This window comes from Pholcus phalangioides, unplaced genomic scaffold (genome assembly GCF_987345545.1).
Source record: "Pholcus phalangioides strain wild (caught in Gottingen) unplaced genomic scaffold, Ppha-v1.0 ptg000042l_1, whole genome shotgun sequence".
Lineage (NCBI taxonomy): Eukaryota > Metazoa > Arthropoda > Arachnida > Araneae > Pholcidae > Pholcus > Pholcus phalangioides.
Window position 1 is genome coordinate 19,731,637 of NW_028301628.1, and position 22,202 is coordinate 19,753,838.

A 22,202-nucleotide genomic window follows, 5' to 3' on the forward strand; every position below is an offset into this window, starting at 1 on the left:
AACAGAAAAAAGTTTGCCACCCTCTCTAAAATCCTCTTGTAACAGCATTAAATTATGATTATAAGTTTGAAATGAAGTAATTTTTTACAAATCAGTTTCTATTTCTTGCTATTTTTTTCTATATTTTTTTCCAACTTGGAAGACACTTCCTAACTTTCACAGCAACATACCTGATGAGCATTGTAAGTGTGTTGAAATGTGTGCTTTTAATCAGTCATCTCTGGCCAATTAATTTCTTTTTTTTCTCCTTTTTTAAAAGTTTGAAAATAATGAAATATATATTTTCCTGATTAAAATTTTTTATGCATACATTGAAACTGACTCTTCACATGTTCTTAACTATGTTTTTAAATCATCAACAAAAAATATAATAATTGAAATATTTACAAATTAATTTTCAAAAATTGAAATGGACAAAATCATCATGACAAATGCTGTCATAGCCAGATGACTGGTTAAGCACTCCTTCAAGTTCTGCAGGACTTGAAAGAATTTTCTTGTCTTTCGCATTCATTCATTCTAAGCTGAGGAATCGATTACAGCTGTACAACTGTTAAAACACTTTTGTTTTGTTTTTCAATGTTACACTGCAGTGAAGAAAATGGGGATTTTGATAATATTTTCTGATATTGTATAGTTATTATTTATAATCTGTTTTCTTTCTCTTTGAAATAAGCTTTTTCTATGATCTCTAAAATAAGATGAAATTTTCATTTCAAGAAAAATATTGGTGCCCTTTAATAAATGAATAATGTTCAATTGTATTTTGTTACTTAAAGAAGTTAGAAATAATTTTGTCAATTAAATTGATATTAGATGAATGAACGAACGAATGAACTTTCAACTAAATTTATCCAGGTCTAATGAAAAGCTTTAGCTAAGTATGTGACCTTGTTCGAAAGGACTGATATAATTTTTTTAAATTGGTTTTACATGTGCATACTTAAATTGCCATAGGCCTAATTCAAATTTAGTAGAGGTGTTAAAATGTATTTTTGCTATATCTTACGTTGTAGTGTAAATGATAAATATGGAAGGTTTTTTTCCAAGTGGAAGAAACTGCCCAACGCTGCAAAAGACTGATGCAGTTATTAATTTGCATACATAATTAAATTTGAAATTAAATTTACTTGATGCTATAAAAATTCAATATAAATATATTCAGTATAAACTCAACTTTGAATATCTAGTTTTGTTGTCTAACTGTTATGTGGTCGTCCCTATTTGGCATCGTGAAAATCAGGTGTGTGTGTGTGTGCAGAATTGGCCTTTGGAGGGGCACAAGGATCTAGTTCTTTGCAGAAATTTTAGTTCACTGACACTGAAAAATAGTTTTCAATTAATATATAGTATGAGAATATATATATATTTTTCAATATTTTAATTTTTGATTATCTTAGGGGAGGAGGAACATGCCCTTCTTCAATTTTGCCTTTAGTTAAAATCCGGGTTCGGGAACCCACGATTGCTCAGTAGTAATCAGCTAAATACAATTTTCTAAGGTTGGAAAACCTTAGAAAATTGTAGATTATAATAGATGAAAAATAACCCATTTTGGGCTGGCTATCTCCTCCTTGAAAAAAAGGTGTTACCAAGATGATCACATCGACTTATAACACACAAAACGACACAAAACACACCAAATGCTGGATATACACACACAAGCACACTTAAGTTTCACCAACACAAATCTGTCATAGCTCCCATATTCAGGTGTGAAATTATGTGGCAGTTAAAAGGTGGTAGATCAGAGTTATGGACCATTGCAGAAAGAAAAGAAAATTGCTGCATTAGGAAATCCTTTCGCAATGATTTATATGGATAAATGTGGCAGAATCACATTCACTTCAAATTTAATCGGAAGATATTATTGAAAGAGCTAAGGTTTCCCAAAAGGAAAATCAGTCAGAAGAGAATTTATATATTGATTTTCATTAGTAAATATATAAATGTGCCTAATTTAATTATTCATTGTTAATGGTTTCTTTGCAAGCTTTCTCTACAAGTATACAATGAAAATAAAAAACCTAGTTATGAGCTGGTAAATTAACTGTTTTTTTTTCAATGAACGTTTGGATTGAAATTTTTTTTTGAATGAATTATTTATTTGATTCACAGGGATACACCAGTGAATCATGGGGGGAACCATACTTTAATTTCTTTCGAGTGGGGCCCACTTTTACTCAAAAAGGACTCAGATTTTGCTAGTAAGCTGAGTCCTAGGACCTAGATAAATTGAAGTACAGCGCCACCTCTGATATATATTAGACAGTTCCATTCTAAAGCCTCACAATGGCTGAATAATGAAAATGCAGGATTTTAGCTCAAAGGAAAAGAAAGTCCTGTTTTAGAATCAAATTTAAAAAAAAAAATCAAACAAAATTGAACATTTTGCAACAAATTATGTGGGAAAGAAAACATCGTTCCTGTTTTACCAACACTCGTTTATCACATGTCCCGTTTGACCACACAGAATGTATGGTCACTGTACTTGCAAACAGGATTTTTTTCAGATATAGTTATCTTTTGGTTATTGTTCTCAGAAACCCCAAGTTCTGATGAGATCACATTAAGCAACATCGACTGCATTACTACTTATTAACTGCACATGCACTTCATAAACATTCTTTTAATAAATTTCTCCTAACGAATTGGTGCATGCTGGAAGGTGATTTGTATGTGTTGGGCACCTAACATTAAAAAAAAAATGGAAGTAGCTTTCAATTGGGCAAACTAAAAACACCACATTGACCACATTGCTTCCTCATATTGCATATAGAAAAATGGCGAAACATGAAGGCAATTGCATTTAAATGCAAGAACACTGTTTTCAACACTTATTGTATGAGCTTTGTTACATGAAAGTTTCACTGAATATATTTTCTCAGATAATAGTCCATTGAATTCTTGGATAATTATCAATTAAGATATGGTATAAAACTATTATATTTTGCTAATGCCATTTAATAACATTTTTCTTTAAATGCATAGCATACTTTGAAAAATAAACTGTACCATTTTATCATGTTTCATGTTTCTATCCTCATTTATGATCTCCGGGTTTCAAAGAAACCGAGCCTGGTTGCATTGGATGTTTTTTTTTTCATTTTTGTATTTATTTACATGTGATTGCAGTCCACTAAGTATTTGTGCTTTCAGTTTCATCAGTGTTCTTTCTCAACTATTTTCTCAGCATTCTGTGGTCGGAATGGGCAGAGCCACGACCACATTTCACAGTGCTTTGGAACTTCCAGCTTTGCAGTAGCATGTAATTACACTGTAAATGGATGTAAGATGGATGCTCCTTTTCCCCATCAGTGTTCTGTGGCTGTTGTTACAATGCATGATTTCTTATTCCAGAGGTTATTTGGCTGCTGATTGTGAGTTATTGTTTGCTTCTTTATTTTATTTTCGTGCAGTATTTTAAGTTTATCCTACAGTGAAGTGCCTATTCTGCTCTCCCCCCCCCCCCCCCCCATGTTTTGAAAAATGATCCTATAATTTCAAAGAAACTTCAAAGTTTATATTTGTTTTTCATGAATAATTTAATTTCATTTAGAGCAGGTATCTTCAACCCGTTTGTTCTTGATGACTGTCATGAGGTATAGATCATTTCTCCCATTTAAATTGCATTCAAAGATGATTATACTTGTTCTTATTATTATACTTGATATTCATAAGAAATTCAAGTCCTATTGAGAGTAACTGTATTTTTTATTGCTAAATGATATTAAAATGACTAAGATTCAAGTTTTATTGAATTTTTATTGTGTGAAAGTTATAAGGCAACTATAAATACATCTTATGGGTATTGTATGATATTATGTATATATAAATTGTTTATAGTTTTTTAATTGCATTTTTAATTGGGTTGATGTATTTTAGAAATATAACACCCATACTTATTATGGGCATCTTTTTTTCAGCCACTTCATTGGGCACTTTGCCTGTTGTGGCCTTGTATTTGTTTCAGTTATTTTTATTTAAAAGATGCCTGTGTGTGAGTTACTATATGGGTGCTCTTCTCTAATACTGAATACACTGGGTAGAGACGTTGCTCACTGCTCAAAAATGGTTGAAGACTCCTGATTTAGAATCTAGTAATCATAGAAAACAAATAAATATTGTGAATATTTTTTGAACAGAAACCAGTGTTTTTATTTAGTCTAGTTAGTTCTTTGTATGTTGATTTGAAATTTTTGCAGAGAAAAAAGTATTCTTTGTACAGCTATTTTTAATGGGTTAAACATTAATTACACTACGTATAAGTTGGTCTTTTGCATCATAATTTATTCAGATATAATAGGGTTGGCATGTCTTTTATCATTCTGCTTTTAATTCAAATACAGTAAGGATATAAATGAAATAAAATCATATTTATTCATTTTTTATAAATGTGTTGTGGGGATTCAAACCCTTGCAGAAGCACAAATTAATTTATACAAATACTACAGTGGTGACTGGGTACCATGTTAAAAGTTTCTACAACAAGCCATTTTTAGAAGGACAGAAAAAATATTAACTGAAATTATTTCATCAAATTTTTTTACAGAGATTAATCGATTTTTCTTCCATATAGTAATGGTTCTAAAAGAACAGCAACTTGAAAAAGCAACAGAAATGCTCTAAGTTCCAATGAATCCAGTCATGAAATTTGCTTTAGCTGACTTTCTTTATTTTGAGACTGATGAAGTAAAGTCTGAAGGTTTAATGATCGCTTTGTAAACCTGACATTGGAATCTATTTTTTTGAGCATGCATCTGTAACAGTCAGTGATATTAGAAAAGAAGAAATACTTTTTCCTTTACAGTATTGACAGTCTCTTAAAGCTCACATTTTTTTTTAGTTATTTTCACTCCTGCCATAGAGAACATAAATGTTCAAATTACATCAGGCACTTCTGCATATTAATTCTTTACTGAGTGGCTGATAGTATATATAGTCTAGTCCTACTCCATTTAAATATATGGTATTATTTATACATGTGACGTATGAAACATATATACATTCAATGTTGCTTACAACATTCCCACTTGAAACTTACAGCTTATTTTCATGGTTTCAACTTTCACATATATTCATCAAGATTTTCTATTTAAAGCTTTTTTCTGCTTACATCCACGTTTATGATGGTTTTTTGAAAACATGACGATTTTTGAAAAAAGTTTGTTCATGGTCATTTTTTGAGAAGCACTACAGTATAAGTAGGATCCACACTGTATTTATTACAAGGAGCAATTTTTTTTCTTATACGAGATGCACCTGTTAAATCAGCTGGTTCTACAGTTTCATTAAAGAAAATGATTGAAAGGGAAAGTCTTTTTCCCCAGAATTTTTTCCTCTGCAACATCCTTATATTCTTACGATAAACTGCTAATAATAAATTCCCAATTTACTCAAAATTAGATTTTCCTTAATTTATCCAAAATTTAAATTTTGATAATTCCGACAGAGTTCCCAAAATGGAATATATCACAAATGTTTTTGGCCATAAAACAAAATTTTATTACTCAGTGGAACTTTGGTTAATGAGCAAAAATTTTTTGCTCAGTTTATTTAGTTTCAGTGTATCATAACAGTCTATGGTTTTTCTTTTTGCTCACACACATACTGTGGAATTGTGGCTAATATACAGTGGCCTCTACAGTCTCTGGTCAGCTGGTTCAATCGAAAAAATGAACACGCTTTCACTCGTGACTGTTTAATGAAATTTGTTTAAGTTAACTTGCTGTTTTTTTAAGATACAAAACTATAGATGTATTGTAACCATGCAGATATGTGCATAAAGTTTTTTATTTTGCATCCAAGTTCCATAGTGGTGCTGTTGTTCTAGTACTTGTGCTGTAACAATGGCTTCCATGACGAAGAAGGCTAAGAAGAAAAGCATTATAGGAAGATGGTTATTCTATAACTTAAGAAGGAAATCATCAAAAAGCATGAGCAAGGTATGGGAGTAACTGATATCGTAAGATTCTACAGGGTGATCCGAAAGTCATGCAACTCATTTTAAAATATTTTATTTTTAAAATTTGATCAAGAAATAAATCAATTAAGTTATATAGTTTCAATAAGACAACATTTTTGTGGATACAAAAATAAAGTTTGTTTCAGAATGTTGAATTGAGCCTTTTGCGTGAATGCATTCGAGCATTCTTTTTGCTAGGTTTCTGGCCATTTTTCTGGGGGGGGGGGGACTTTTTAACTGGACTGGCTTTTCTGTCAGCTCAACTCGTGGGCCGAATAGGGCCAGCCGGGGTTTTCTGATGAGGCCAGCTACCTCAAACCTAATTTTGTAAAAATAAATTAAGCTGTACATTTACAGATTACTTAAGTGACTTATGGTACAATTCCAGAGCATTTAAACCGTAGTTTCCCAACCTTTTTTGTCCCATCGCCCCCCAATACAATCTAACTCATAGGATTCTATGTTATACCCATAGCTTCTACCCCCCCCCCCCGGAACTTTCCGTCACCCATGTTGGGAATCACTGATTTAAACCAACCATGACACATTTGCAGATCACTTGAGTGACCCTCAGCACATTTCCAAAACACTGAAATTGTCTGTAGCACATCTGAGGTCCCTTAAGTGACAGGCACAGTTTTAGAGCACTTAAATGGCCTGTGGGATAGTTCTACATCACTCAAGTTAGGGGCTGTTCAAGTATTACGTAAGCAAATTTGTAGCCATTTTTGACCCCTTTCCCCCCCCCCCCCCCCTTGTCAACAAAATTTCGTCATCAGCTCTGCCCTTCTGAATCCTAACTCATATTTTTATAAAGGGTGGTTGATGATGTAAGCATTATCCAAACTCTCCCCCCCCCCCATTGTCATCAAAAGTTAGCAAATCGGAAACCCCCCCCCCCCTCATCGCTGATGACGTAATACTTGAATGGCCCCTTACCTGCTGCACATTTTCAGATTACTTAAGTGATCTGCAGCATATTTACAGATTGTGACCCTGCAGTACAATTCTAGAGAACTTAAATGGCCCAGACATTTTTCCAGATCACTTGAAAGACCTGTGGAACATTTAGAGATCACCAAAAGGGTTCTATAGAGGACTCATCAATAGGAAGAATGTTAGTTCACGTGCCCACAATCTGGGAAAAGGTTTTTCTTGTTTATGGCACACTTAGTAAAGATGCCATTAAGAATCATTTTTATAAAGGGTGGTTGATGACATAAGCATTATTCGACCCCCCCCCCCTCCACCCAAGTCAGCAAATCTGACCCCTCACTCCCCTATTGATGCTAACTTAATACTTGAATGACCCCTATTGACTACGTTAGAACTGGTTGTCAATTTGTGTTCTTATTAGATATATTAATAGAACGAACAATATTCACGATAGAGTAGCTTGTTCTACACAAGTGCTTTAGGTTATTCATTGCTCCATGCCTCGAGAGAGAGATTAGCTGCTATTACCCCCATCCAACTTTATTTTCTTGAAGGGCCAAATGTCTGACATTCTCCCTACCACCACCACAACCCATCTACTTCATCACACAATCAGTTACTCTATGGAACAGGTTTTGAGGGGAAAAGAAAGTGTTTCAATTTTTCATGATGGTTTTCTCTCCCTCACAGAAATTCTTTTCTATGTCCCTTCCACAGTTACATCGCTATAGAAGTTTCACTTCAAAAATGAAGAATGTGAAAAGGGTATGAAAATAAGATAATCACTTGGAACTTCTAATTGAACATTTAATTAACACAAAAACATAGAGGATGGCTATCCCCACAACGGGTGTCATTGCTATCCCCACATCACTATCTTATCAAACACAACGTCTTTCCTCGAGATAATATTTTCAACTGGATTCATAGTGAAAAAAGCTGAGACACTGTTGGCTTTCAATTCCTTTTCTAATGATTTTATGTAAGCAATTAGGGGACACAATGTCATTGTCCACTATTACGAAGAAAATGGTGAAACATGCTTTTCTTTCTCAGTGACCCCCTAAAGTTAAAATGGTCTATGTACATTCACGGGTGTCTAATATTTTGTTACATCAGTTACCCATTATAGAACTGGAGGGCTGCCTAGTCTCTTTCAAACTGAAATGACTGTACACTGCCCTTCCTTCAAGTGGTGGGGGAAGAATCTTTATTTGATTAATGCACATTTTTACATTTTTTTGAAGTTGGATTCTTGGAGAAAACAAAAAAGGGTCTCAAGAAGGAAATTAAAAAATTTTCAGTTCCTCATATTATCCGGAAACGTGAACTTTCTGGGCTTGGATTCTCGAGACTCTACTATAATTAGACATTCATTTATTGACGATTTTGAAGATAAATGGAAATATATATTGGCAGAGCCTCAACTAGGGAGGGAGAAATGGTGAGTTTGGTGCCGGACCAGGGGGGGGGTGTAAATTTGGCACTCTAGACTCTCCGTGAATATTAGTAGGGGGCGCCAAAATGTGTGCTTGCCTTGGCGAACAAAGCATCTAGTTTCAGCCCCAGTTGTTGAACGCATAACAAGTACACCCCTCACTATACTGTCAGGTTTGTGAATTAAATGTGCAGTTCATATCTGCCCCCCCCCCCCCTGCAGTATTGCCTAATGACGTGAATGCCAACAGCCAGGCATTTGTAGCAACATATAGGGTAGGGGGCCTACGTTTCTAATATTGCCCACCACGGTTGCTTCTTTACCACTGCTGGTAGCTACAACCAAAACCACGAAGCTTTTCCCCTCAGTAATTGTTTGAGGAAGCTAGACACATCTGTGTTGTTTTTTTTTTCCTCTGGAAATTTTTTATGATTTTAGTGTATGATGAGTTGATAAACACTCTTCATTACTTCTTGTGTAATCAATAATGTTCAAGTGATATAAAAGTTCAATGTTATATCATTTGGGACAGTGATAGCAGCTATAACAGGTTACATTTTGGTGTAGTTTGTTTCTTGGTTTGCGATTTGATTCAAAGGGGAGGGGGAAGACTGCCATGTTTGAAAGTTAGGTTGTTCCTAATATCGCTCACTTGAGTGTTCCTGTTATTGCCCTAAACGATATTACGAACACTTTCTATGTACGTTTTTTTTCCTCAGATGTCACATAGAAAGATGTGAAACAAAATTAAAATGAAAGAGATGAAAATCGAAATGAAATGAAACTGCTGAATACATTGGAAACTTTTCAAGTACCTGGATCTACGTTAAAAGACAACGTAAAAAAAAAACTTAAAAAATTACTTGACATGCCACTAGGACAAAGGCCTTTTTTATCTCCTGATGTAGAAGATCAGTTTGTTGAGTATTATTTACAAATGGATAAAACTTATTATGAAATTTTGACAAAGGATGTAAAAAGAATGGAATTTCAATTAGAAATAATTTATGCCACCCATTTTCTGAAGAAAAGAAGTTCAGGTAGGAAATGCCTCCCTCTTTTTTTCAACTGATACCCTGACTTGTCTCTAGAAAAGAAAAAAAAAAGGGAAAACCACTATCACTTGAAAGTTCGTCAACTTCTGGCAAGACACTGGCAAAAAACATCAGGCAAAGCTATAAAGGAACCAGCTCCGAAAAAGCGCAAATCAGAAAAATGGAAGAAAGAAGCATCTCTTCAGAAGATGAAGAACCTCCATAAGTGTCAACTGACAACAACGACAGCAGTTGTGGCGAAGAAGATAATGATGTCCAATGTTCAATTTGTGGAGGACTACTCAAACGATTGTCATGGAGAAACATGGTTAAAATGTTTGATGTGTAACAAATGGTCTCAAGAAAAATGCAATTAGAGGAAAGTAAAGAAAACAAAACGTTATGCTTGTGTAGAATGCTTCTAAGGTGCCTTTTTTTCCCTTTCTTTTTTATGTTGTATTTAGGAAAAGTGTTAAAAGGGTATGTTAACCATATTTCTAAAAGAACAAAAAAGCAGTCTTGTAATTACTTTTCATTTTGTTGTCTTAACTTTCACATTTAATTAAGAAAGTATAATCATAACATGAATTAAACTTTATTTCAACCCATTTTAGAGGTAGGTGATATTAGAAACATTTTTTTTTTATTGGAAACATTCCGAAGTCTGAATTTTTTTTTAAAATTATGTGCTAGGGCTGTAATTCAGTTTACTTTTAGATAACAGTCAAGAGCAGAGGTTCTCAAACTGTGCATTGTGGAGCTGTGAACTTGACAAAGGTTTTTCTGAAATATTCTTTGTTAAACAGCTCTTGGGAACTCGCAGATGAGCATTGAATAGGAGAAAGGGAGTGCCACGGGTGGAAAAAGTTTGAGAACCCCTTGTTTAGACAATAGAATAGAACAATTTTTACACGAATTGCTCATGAATTAGTCCTCTAATTAAAATAATGGCTTAAGTGGGCGATATTCGGGCTCCCAACCCTACATGTAATTTTGTTGCGTGTATGTATATTACATGTAATACAATTTTATTTATACCTGGTATTAAATACATAATTCTGCAGTTGGCACTTTACTGAGAGTATATATTTCTGTTTTTATATAGCTTAATTTTATCTGCCCCCTCCCCTCGCCTTTTTATTCCTTTTGTTTTGGTTGTATTGATTTCATTCATGCCAGCTTGTTTGTCTGTTTGTTAATTTATGTAATCCAAATATCCGTTGTGAGATTATGCTTTTATTCAGAGGTTTCTTGCAGAATGAAATTAAATATTTTTGCCATATTCAATAATAACTCCAAATTATCCTTTTATGCAGTATATTGCATTTTCTAGGTGGTTGCTGTTCTGTCCATTTTGTTTATAGTGCTTTCTACAATTGGACTTACTCTGAACACTCTTCCGGCACTTCAAGAAAAAGATAAAAATGGCCATATTGAGGATAATCATAAACTAGCTGTAGTTGAAGCAGTTTGCATAACTTGGTTCACTCTTGAATATTTGCTTAGATTCATGTCTGCACCAAACAAATGGAAATTTTTCAAAGGTGGTCTTAATATAATAGACCTTTTAGCTATTTTGCCTTACTTTGTAGCTTTTCTCATTGAGTCAAATAAGCAAACAGACCAATTTCACGATGTGAGACGGGTAGTACAGATATTTAGAATAATGAGAATTCTTAGAATTCTGAAGCTGGCACGTCATTCCACTGGTCTTCAAAGCTTAGGTTTCACTTTACGAAACAGCTATAAAGAATTAGGTCTGTTGATGCTGTTTCTTGCTATTGGAGTTATGATTTTTTCAAGCTTAGCTTATTTTGCTGAGAAAGATGAGAGAGATACTAAATTCACAAGCATCCCAGAAACGTTTTGGTGGGCAAGTATCACTATGACAACTGTTGGCTACGGTGATATTTACCCAACCACTCCTCTTGGGAAACTAGTTGGTAGTATCTGTTGCGTCTGTGGCGTGCTGGTCATTGCTCTGCCTATTCCCATCATAGTGAACAATTTTGCTGAGTTCTACCAGAATCAGATGAGACGAGATAAAGCTCTTAAACGAAAAGAAGCGCTTGAAAGAGCAAGGAGAGAAGGCAGTATAGTATCATTCCATCGTGTCAACTTGAGAGATGCTTTTGCAAAAAGCATGGATCTTATTGATGTTTTGGTAGATAGTGGCCATAATGACAGCCAGGTAAGTTTTTCTCACTTGTATTGTATGATTGAAAAAAAACTTTTTTTTGCAACATAATCTCCATTTTCAACAAATCTGAAAAGTCAGCTTTTGGGTTAAACAACTTTTTTTTTTAATTTCTACCCATTCTGTTTTGACCAACAGTTTATCTATGTGTGGAATTGTGGCCAACTAGTTTTGAACAACAATGTCAAGATCCACAATTTTCATTTATATATATATGTATATATTCTATCAGAGCTTGATGAATCCCAGGAGCCAGGTTGCCATGGCAACTGAAAGTTTGCATTGGCACCACCTAAAAATTTTATGTGTGAAATCACTAAACTAGAAGCTAAAAACAGCGCAAAGTTTTCAGAAATTATGTTGGCTTTTTTGCCAACTAAGAAAGACAGTCATTAAGTCCCAGGAAAAATAACAAAAACATTATTTTGGACCACTTTTCATGAAACCAAGTTTCTTTCTTCCAAGAAATTTGACTGGCACCTAATTTTTTTCTCAATTTTTCAAGCTCTGGGGGTGTACCACCTTCTGGTTCTTAACAAGAATCTGCTTAACTACAGATTTGGTCTTTAGTTAATTTATTTTTGGCCACTCTTACAATTCATGACTAAATCGCACAATTTTTTTACATATGATGACTGGTTACTTAAATAACATATTTTCAAAGTTCCAAAAAATTGGGCATCAATTTAGCATGTTTTTCTTTGTAATTAATGTAAATATCTGCAGGGTTAGGGTTTTAGACAGGACATCTGGACCTGTGAATATGAAATCCATGAATATCAAGAGCCAACTGTACATATTTGTTTACATTTAGGAAATACCATAGCTGCCAAGTCTCCCGAATTTTAATTTTAGCTTCATCGCTCGACCTCCCAAAAAGTTCCTAAATCTCCCAAATTTTTATAAAAATCACAAAAATCCCTAATTGTCCCTAAAAATTCCCTACTTTATTTTAAAAAATCCCCACTTATGAAAACAATCCCTAAGGAATTTCTTGTGGGTGATTCTGTGGGTGGGAACAAATCAGGTAGGAGCGAATATTAGTGAGTCTCTGTCAGAGTACCGGGATTTACTATTATCCGCTAGGGAGGGGGGTTCAGATGTGGCAGTGATTCCAGTGCTGCCAAGGGGTAGTAGGGGATATAGGAGTAGGATCCACCAATTCAATATAGGCCTGAAGGACATTTGCTCCTCACTTGGGGTCACGTTCTTGGAGCTTCCCGCACTTACCGATAGGTGGCTTCGTTCGGATGGGATCCATCTAAATAAGAGAGGGGTCTGGGAGGTTTACGATAGTCTTAGGTCAGGTTTTTTACTCCCAGACCACGTAGTCGGGAATGCGGGTTAGTTAATGATAATCACAACAGTACTGACGGGGAATTACCCACCTCTGACTTGGATGGCTTCTCGATTGACAACAAACCACCGGGCAAATTAAAATGTGTGTTAATAAATGCCAGGAGCTTGGGTAACAAGAAAGATTTTTTAGAAACTATGATAGTTTTGGAGGACTTGGATCTTATAGCCATTACAGAATCTTGGGCAAACGATGGGGATGAATCTTTCTTACACATCTCCGGATACGATACTTTTTTGAGAAATAGATCTGATAGGAAAGGGGGTGGAGTGTTGATATACGTGAAATCATGTTTGAAGGTTAGAGAGTGTAACGTACAGAGAAGTGATATTGAAACCATATGGGTTGAACTTGAGAACAAAAGACGTCATAAGCTTATTGTTGGGGTTTGTTACAATCCACCGAATAGGGATCAAAACTACATCGCCAAAATGCACGATGAAATTTCCTACATGTGTAAGCGAAAGAGGGTTCTCATACTAGGGGATTTCAATTACCCGGGTATTGATTGGGAGAACCTTTCATCTGGAAATCAGTATGAAAGAGACTTTCTTAAGTTGGTGCTCGAAAATTTTTTGTATCAGCATGTATCAGAAGCCACTAGGGGTACTGCTATTTTGGATTTAGTTCTTACTAGTTCTGAGGATCTAGTTGAACATGTTTCGGTGGGGGAAGAGTTTTCTTCCAGTGATCATCGTATCGTCAGATTTCACTGTAACTTTTCCTCGGGTAAGGTTGATAACAAAAGATTGGTTCCTTGTTTTCGGAGAACTAACTTTGATGTTTTGCGAAGAAGGTTAGCGGAAGTTTTCAAAGACCGGTTGGAATCAGTAGGGGTGGTAAGTCAATGGGAAGAATTTAGTACGAAGCTGTCCTCTGTTTTGCACGACGTCATACCCTTTGTTCGAAAAAAGCGTGTTTGTACATCACACCCTCTATGGTTCACGGATAGCGTGCGGAACCTTTATCTTGAAAAGAAAAGAGCATTCAGAGAGTATAAAAGTGGACGAGGTGACCTATCATTGTTTACTGATAAAAGAAGACTGTTGAAGAAAGCGATAAGGGATAGTAAAAAGCAAGTTGAATCTAGGTTGGCAGATAACATTGGCTCTGACCCAAAATCATTTTTTCGATACGTCAATAATGGATGTAAGGGGACAGTTGGCCCCCTCTCGATAGGAGGCTCAAAAGTAGAGAGCAATGTAGGCATGTGTAGTGCTTTCAATGACTTTTTCGCGTCGGTTTTTAATGGAGATAATGATATTCGATATACGGGTGTTGCATGGGGTAATAAAACGCTCAACGATATTCAAGTGGAAGACGTGGAGGTCCTAAATCTTCTAAGAAATGTATGTGCAAGCAAAGCACCAGGACCAGATGATATCTATCCCAGGGTTCTCAGGGAAGGTGCTAATGAATTGTTGGGGCCAGTCGCACAGATATACAGGAGTAGTGTTGCTGAGGGTATCGTCCCGAGAGATTGGAAACTGGCTAACGTTGTTCCGATATTTAAGAAGGGTAGCAGAGAAGTGGTGTCTAATTATCGTCCAGTGAGTTTGACGAGCTCCCTCTCGAAAATTTTGGAAATTATCATCAAAAGGCAGTTTGTGAAGTGGATAGACGAGAATAATGTATTGTCGGATAATCAGCATGGGTTCAGGAAGGGGAAGTCATGTGTAACTAACCTCCTTTGCTTCTATGATTACGTGACTAAGGCTTTGGGTAAGAGCAAAAATGTCGACGTTGTTTACCTTGATTTCCAGAAGGCATTCGATCGGGTCCAACATGGCAAACTCTTGAAGCGTTTACACGAGATTGGAATAGGGGGCAACTTGCTGAATTGGATAGAATCGTGGTTAAGAGATAGGTCGCAACGAGTTATGGTGAACGGGGAATTCTCTGGTTGGACAGACGTCACAAGTGGAGTTCCTCAGGGAAGTGTCCTTGGCCCCATACTTTTTTCACTTTTTATCGATAAACTCGATCAGGGTATCGATGGAATTACTAGCAAATTCGCAGATGATGTGAAGCTAATGGGGGTAATCGGGAATGAAAGCGATAGGGAGTTGCTCCAGACCAACTTAAACAAGATTGCAGCATGGGCAAATGAATGGAGCATGACGTTTAGCGTAGATAAGTGCATGGTCGCTCATTTTGGTTCGAACAACCAACGGTTCTCTTACGAGTTGAATGGTGTCACTATCCCGGATGCAACTAGAGTCACCGATTTGGGAATTCTCATTGACGAGTGACTTAAGTTTTCTGAACATTGTTCAGCGGTTGTCAAAAAATCGAATAGAATGCTTGGTCTCATTTTCAAAAAGGTCTCTTCGCGTTCTCCTAAAGTCATTCTTCCTCTTTTTCGAGGCTTAGTTCGTCCTGGACTGGAGTATGCTGTAAGGTTTTGGAGACCATACCTACAGAGGGACATAGACTTGGTTGAAGGGGTGCAGAGAAGAGCTACGCGTGTCCTTATTGGCACACAGGGCTTGAGTTATGAAGAAAGACTTCATTTTTTGAATATGTTTACATTGGATGAACGCAGGTGTCGAGGAGATATGATCGAAGTGTTCAAAATTTTCAATGGGATGGATAGGATGGACCATGAACTTTTAGTACACCGCCAATCGACTGCTTTTACAAGGGGACACCAGTATCGATTGGTGAGGGACAATGCAAGGTTATGGTGTCGCAGGGAATTTTTCTCCAATAGGGTTGTTAATAAATGGAATAGCTTACCCCCGGAGGTAGTAAATTGTAACACAATTGACACGTTTAAAAAGAAATACGATAAACATGTTGGGGTAAATCGAGAAGCTATCCATTCTTAGAATAAGACAACCATAAGTAATCTTTATGGGCATCGTATAATATTTTATCATGTGTATATATTGTTTGTAATTTGTGTTAATTGCATTTTTAATTGGGTTGCTGTATTTTTGAAACATATGACAACCATATTTTTATGGGCATCTTTTTATCAGCCACCTCGTTGGGCATTTTGCCTGTTGTGGCGTTGTATTTGTATTTGTATTTGTATTTGTGGGGCATGAAGCATGACCACCTAGATAGGTTATATAGGAGGCCGTGCATGAAGCCTCTTTTTTTTCCCTTTTTAAGGAAGTTTTACAAACCCTCTGATGGTAACAAGAAAGTTGTTTGTCTTATCGTGCAGGGAAATGGCTTAGCAGCCAATAGTCCTGGATAATAATTGAAGATTATAGTGATGCGCATGTGGTCAAAATTTCTTTTGTTGAAGTTACGTACGTGCGATATAACAAAACGTGAATACTGATAAGCAAAAACATATTTAATCAATTTTAAAGATACTTATTCCGATGAATTTCCTTTCATCAAACGTTCCAGAAGAGGGCCGACTTTTCCTTTTTGTACAAGTTGTGTTACGGACATAAACATCGCTCATGGAAAGACTGCCATCATCACTCGTGAAATGAAAAAAAAACATCAAGCAAGTGTCACAAAAAGTCAGTGTTCTTCAAAAATTGACTGTGTTTTCCTTCATCTTCCGATAATTTTCGGGTAATTCGCGCAGAATGTTTGTTCGCAGCGTTTCTGAATGAACACAATATTTATTTTTACATCATTGAAGTTTTGGCCTCCAATTTCACTTGTTTTTTGCGTAGGGATTTTATTTTCAAGGGTTTAACTTTCATGTGTGTAAAATCCCTATTTTAATTTGACTTCAGTTTTTGAGTAGGTATTTTATTCCGTACGCTTTAACTTTTATGTTTGGAAAATCCCTATTGTATTTATTAGGGAGTGGTTTTAGTATAAAATATGGGTTTGCACGAAAATCTCCAGAATTTTCATTTTCAAAAGTTGGCAGCTATGAAATACTGTAGCAGGAAGTGAAAGTGATGAGATGAGTGGAATTGAATGTTCTTTTTTTTTTAGCCTCTACCAATTTCCATTATCCATTTTGTGTTATTTGTCAGACATTTTATCTATTACATCTTTTTCATTTTATCTCATATTCATTTGGAAGAAAGGAATAGATTTGAAAGAAATATAAATGATGTGAAAATACAAAGCTAGTTAAAGGTTAAAGTAGGGGTTAAATTGCAAAAAAATCTAGGTGCCAGAAAAAATTTTACCCAGAGAAAAAGATCCAAAATAATGCTTCTTTTGGCTTTTTCAGGACATAGTGACCCTCTTTCATGTTGACAGGTATGCTGCTATAAATTACAAACATTTTGTGCTGCTCTCAGTCTGGAATTCAATAACTACACAAAGAAAATTTTAGCTGCCAATACAAATTTTTTAGTTGTTGTGGCAACATGATGCTTGGGATTTGTCCAGACCTGATATAGACAGTTTTTTGTGAAATTTGAAGAAAAAAAATTATGGCATTGTGACTGCTGTTTGATGGGTTGCCATAGCATGCTAACATGGACATAATTATCACAAAAAAATATATGAACTTGGTGATGACATCGAATCATGTCTTTTGTTATCAGACTTTGGCCAGGAATTTTCAGCCACTTCATGAACTGGCAAGTCAAAGCCCGAATTTCAAGCTTTTTCCAGGTCAACATTTAACAAAATTGGCCAGCTTGAACTGGTTAATTTTGGCTCTTGGCAATAACATAACATATATACTGCATTTATCTTAATTCTTGTGGCTGGCGAGCAGTATGAGTCATGCAGCTCATCCATGTTTATGCAAAACAACACAATAATCAATGGTTAATCACTTGCTTGCAAATGTAAACTTGTCAAATAAAAATAAGCATCCTGTATTATTTTTTTTTAAAGTGTCCATTATAATGAAGTTTTGCCGTGTTTTCAAACTCTAGTAGAAATCCTGTGTGACTGAAGTACTGAAAGATATACAGGGTGATACAGGGGGAGGGGGATTGCTCTCCTGTTCAGTAAAAAAATTGTGTTATTGGCAAAGGTAGAGGGTGGAGATGGACATAGCCCTACCCCTTCACTATGCATACTTTGTGATTTACTTTAAACCCCCCCCCCCAAACCCCCCGTTTCCACTTGTATACTGAACTGCAACCTGAGTCAAGAGTGTCAGCAGTTGCATAAAGCTTTTTGTCGTATGTCAGAAACCACTCCCAATGTATGGAGAGTTTGTACTGGATCCTCGTCGAAGCTGGGGGGGGGGGGGAATTGTAACAGATGTATTAGTTCTAAGGATTATCTGATACTTATTATTGTCTGTGGCTTGTTGCCATTTGATGTGAAATAACATTGTTTATGCTTTGATAAAAGAATACAGTGATACCTCTACTAATGAACACCTCTGCTTACAAGCTTTTTTGGCTATCAGAGATTTTTTGTGAGTTTTCTGCCTCGCCTAACAAACATTTTTGTTAATATAAATGCCTGCGCTAACATAAAGCAGCTGCTTTGGGAACTGAATTTCAGCACTAATCATTATCAATTACTATCACTCGAGGCTGATTAACTCGTGTCCACATTGAAATCTTTTCCCAAATGTGCCTCTACTTTTTTTTCTGAAAGTTTTTAAATCATTTCATGTAATATGAAAGATTCAGCTAATAGAAAATGCATTGGGGGAAGCCCATGTTTTCACAGCATGCATTCTTTCAGTTGTTCTTAGCATCAAACTGAACAATCTGCATGTTCTAGGAGCTCATTTTTTTCTATGTGAATGTATCACACACATAATTGAGCTGACCAAATCACAGACACATGGAGACACCTACAAATTTGACTGTTGTTACCAGCTTGGGTAGACTAAAGCTAGTAATATCTGTGTAGATAGTATGAAATAAAAAGAACTTTAGTATCTCATCTTTTAAATTTTCATGTGTCCAGTCTTGAAATTATTCATTTTACATTCAGTCAGTTTTTCTATTTTTCATAGTACTCCTTGGTGTTTAAAAAAATAGTGTTTAAATTTTGGGCAGTATCTGGAACAAATTAAATGATTTTCCATAAAAACCTATGAGAAATTACATTTCGGCCAACAAACATGATTCCAGAATGAATTATCTTTGTTAGCCTAGGTACCACTATATTAGCATTGAAACTATCTTCAGCCAAAAGAATGAGGGAGCAAGTCAAAATATAGTTTCGGTCATGAAAGATTGACATTGATCGAGTAAATATAGTTTTGTTATTTCCTTCTATGGATCTTGTGAAATAGATAGATTTGCCAACAGGTTTAAGTGATTTGATGGTTTCTACCACCGAGAAACTGTTAAGAAAGTATTGTCACACATCTACATTCCACACTTTTTATTTACTTGCGTGTTCATTTTATCAGTTTCATTCCTGACATTTACCTCTTTCCACACTTTAAAAAATACATTAATCATGAATGTTTTGCTTTAAAACATCATTAGAAAGATTACAATTTTATTTATTTATCTTTTGAGTTGACTGTTTTGGTATTGTAAGACATCAATTCATGAGTTTTTTTATAGATTGATACAGCAAGCATTGACGACTCCACTCGTATACATACTGGTGCAGGATGCTATAAAAACTTTGATCACTCTCTAGAAGGCAGTATGAATGGACAAAGAAAAAACTCTCAGCCATTAATCACTGATAATAATAACATACTGGATATTGATGATAATTCTGGAGACAGACCCTTGTTGAATAATCAGAATATGAACTCCTTGGACGTTGAAATGCCGCCATGTTCATACCAGCAACAATGCATTTTTTCGGTAAATAATTGAATTCAAAAGATTATTCTTTATTTGTTTTATTGCGGTAAAAAATGTATGCAGTATATATATGAATACCAGAAAATGCTAGTTTTTTTATGAATTCTTTACATATTGATTACCAGATATACAGCACTTAGGAAAAATTTGAATCTCAGATAAAAGTAAATTAAACAACACATCTTTGAAGGTGTTTCATGTAAATGAGAATTATTTCAGTTGCTATCTGTTGGTAATTCAAGAAATTTGATTGTGCATGCAAAACATCACATAAATGATGCAAAGCTATTTAGATGGTATACCTTTTATTATCATAATAATTCCCAGAGAAGAGATGCATGTAATATGTTGCTCAATTTATTTTCAAAGATAAATAACCTACCAACAAATAATAAACAGATGAAAGGTCAAGATATCTAGGAGACGTTCTGTAACAATAGAATGACAGGAATGACGAATTACCTACAATGGTGGTAGTAGTCATTTTGACCTCTATTGGAAAAATCAACAAAAATTGTTTTTGTTTATTGAATTTTCTTAAAACAGTATCTATTCAGTGTCTTTGACTTATTTATGCAATAAACCCCTGTTCGTGCACCAATTTTTTTGGAATTTTGGATGAAAGGGCTTGTTATGACAAAAACTAATCCTGTGTTTTTAATAAATAAAAAATTTAAATTTTTTAATAATAATAATTATGTGATCCTCACATATTCCCAAGGGATCAGCATGATCCGTCCAGAGAATTTGTTAGTGTTAGTAAACACCCATGCCCGAACCAGGATTCGAACCCAGACCTGCACAGTGAGAAGTTAGTTCCCTAACCACTCGACTGCCGCCTGTCGAGTTTGCTACTTTAAAAGGTTTGACTGACTTTTTGAGCTCTTGTAATTTGTGGCTTCATTTTCACTTGGCACTTCATTGACAAAGTTTGAATTATAATACGCTTGAGAAATTTGCAGAGATTGCATGTGCAGAATAAAAAAACATGAATAGCTGCCAATTCCTGAGCAATGTAGAATACATATGTAAGACAGCTTTTTGATGCCAATCACATTGTGCACTGAATGAGTTGATTCTGTCTAAAACATCAATAAGGCTAAAAATAGAGTAATAAAGTTTTATAATTTCTGCCAGAAATTTTCACTGTCCAATATTTCAATTTTGTGTGTGCATGATACATCATCGAGTAGGAATGATGTCTAAAATAATGCATCTCCTTATCATATGCTGAGATCTTCGGTTGGACCCTGAGACCCTCTATATTGAATTTATAGTGTGAAGAAAAAAATTATAAGAATTGTCTTATCTCCTGACTGAAGCCTTGTTTATGGATAAAATAGCAAAAGAATAAAGATTATTTTCGTCATGTGACATTGCAATAAGGAATGCAATGCAGTAGCAGTGCAAATATCCGTAGAAACAAAATGAATTGAATAACGTATAACTGTGAATGAGCATCATGGGCCCCTAGGCCAAGTGATTTTTCTGAGACTCCTACCAGGATTCAAATTTCAACCATATCTTATTTTTGCTAGGGTCCGCTTCTTTTGTGCCTCAGACGACACTGGCTCTATATCAGAAGCCAATACTGTGTGGCAGCTTTGTTTTCATCTTCACCTGTGCTGTCATCACCATTGTTACTTTCAAAGAGGATGTCTTCAGTTCCATCTGTTGCTTTTCTGATGCAACACTTTTTAAAGGATTTCAGTTGATACAGAATTTCACGCCTTGTGAACCCACTGTCACGCTAGGCCAATGTTAGGTTTCTTTCAGGCACCGTTTTTTATTGTTTATCTTTGTGACTCATTTATTTGATTCATAAATTTTCTAAATCTTTGAAAGGCTTGTTGATGTTCACATCTAAAGGCTGTAAAATCGACATAAGTCCACTGAGTATCAAAGCCACTGACATTATTATTTTATTTTTATTTAATATGCACTGGCTTTAACCTAATTGTTACTCTGTGGGTTTGAATATAGCTATAAAAATCAGTCTACTGTTAAGTAACACCATATAAAGTCCAATGGCATCACAGATAGCTGTGCATAGGCAGTGTAGCTATATGATTTGGTGAAAAGGGAGTTGATATTTTTTCCTCAAAAACTGACCCATGTATAGGCTTGATCCCCAAATTAAGGAACAATTTTTCAGAAAAACAAAACTTGGCTCATGCATGAGTATATATTGTAGTTGAATATCTCTATAGCGGTCAAAATGACAGCTACCATTGTTCTAGGAAGAACTTCATTTTACCACTAAACTAAGAAACCTAGAACATTCATATTTTAGGAATTTAAGAGCCTCAAGATAAGAAAAGTCATGAAATTTCAAGTACCTGAAATGAACTGTTCGGGTGTAGTCACATGTCAAAGTAGGATTGCTGTCAGAATGACAGCTTCTGTCATTCCAGTGTTACAATTTTTTTCTGATTGTGTTAGTGTATCACACTATTAGACATAGTTTGTTTACACATGATAATTTTAAATTTCATATTTTTGAATTGAATTTTTCATATATAAGTACTTACTAGTTTAAATTTAGCTTTCATGTCATGTGAAGTTTTCTAGGTGTATTTCCCTGATGTAATTGCCTGC

The 22,202-nt window shown here is 35.2% G+C and overlaps 1 protein-coding gene across 4 annotated transcripts in view; it reads left to right on the forward strand.

Moving 5' to 3' along the window:
• The window catches only part of LOC149064606 (uncharacterized), a 51,206-nt gene that overhangs the window by 18,202 nt on the left and 10,802 nt on the right, over positions 1–22,202 (forward strand). For 2 of the 4 annotated variants that reach the window (XM_089254670.1, XM_089254671.1), the window contains exons 3-4: positions 10,707–11,564; positions 19,353–19,604. In XM_089254670.1, coding sequence (XP_089110796.1) covers positions 10,707–11,564; positions 19,353–19,604 — 1,110 coding nt within the window. Of the gene's footprint in view, positions 1–3,267; positions 3,381–3,466; positions 5,946–10,706; positions 11,565–19,352; positions 19,605–22,202 lie in introns of those variants that run through there. The other 2 variants (XM_089254673.1, XM_089254672.1) reach the window with 2 other exon arrangements.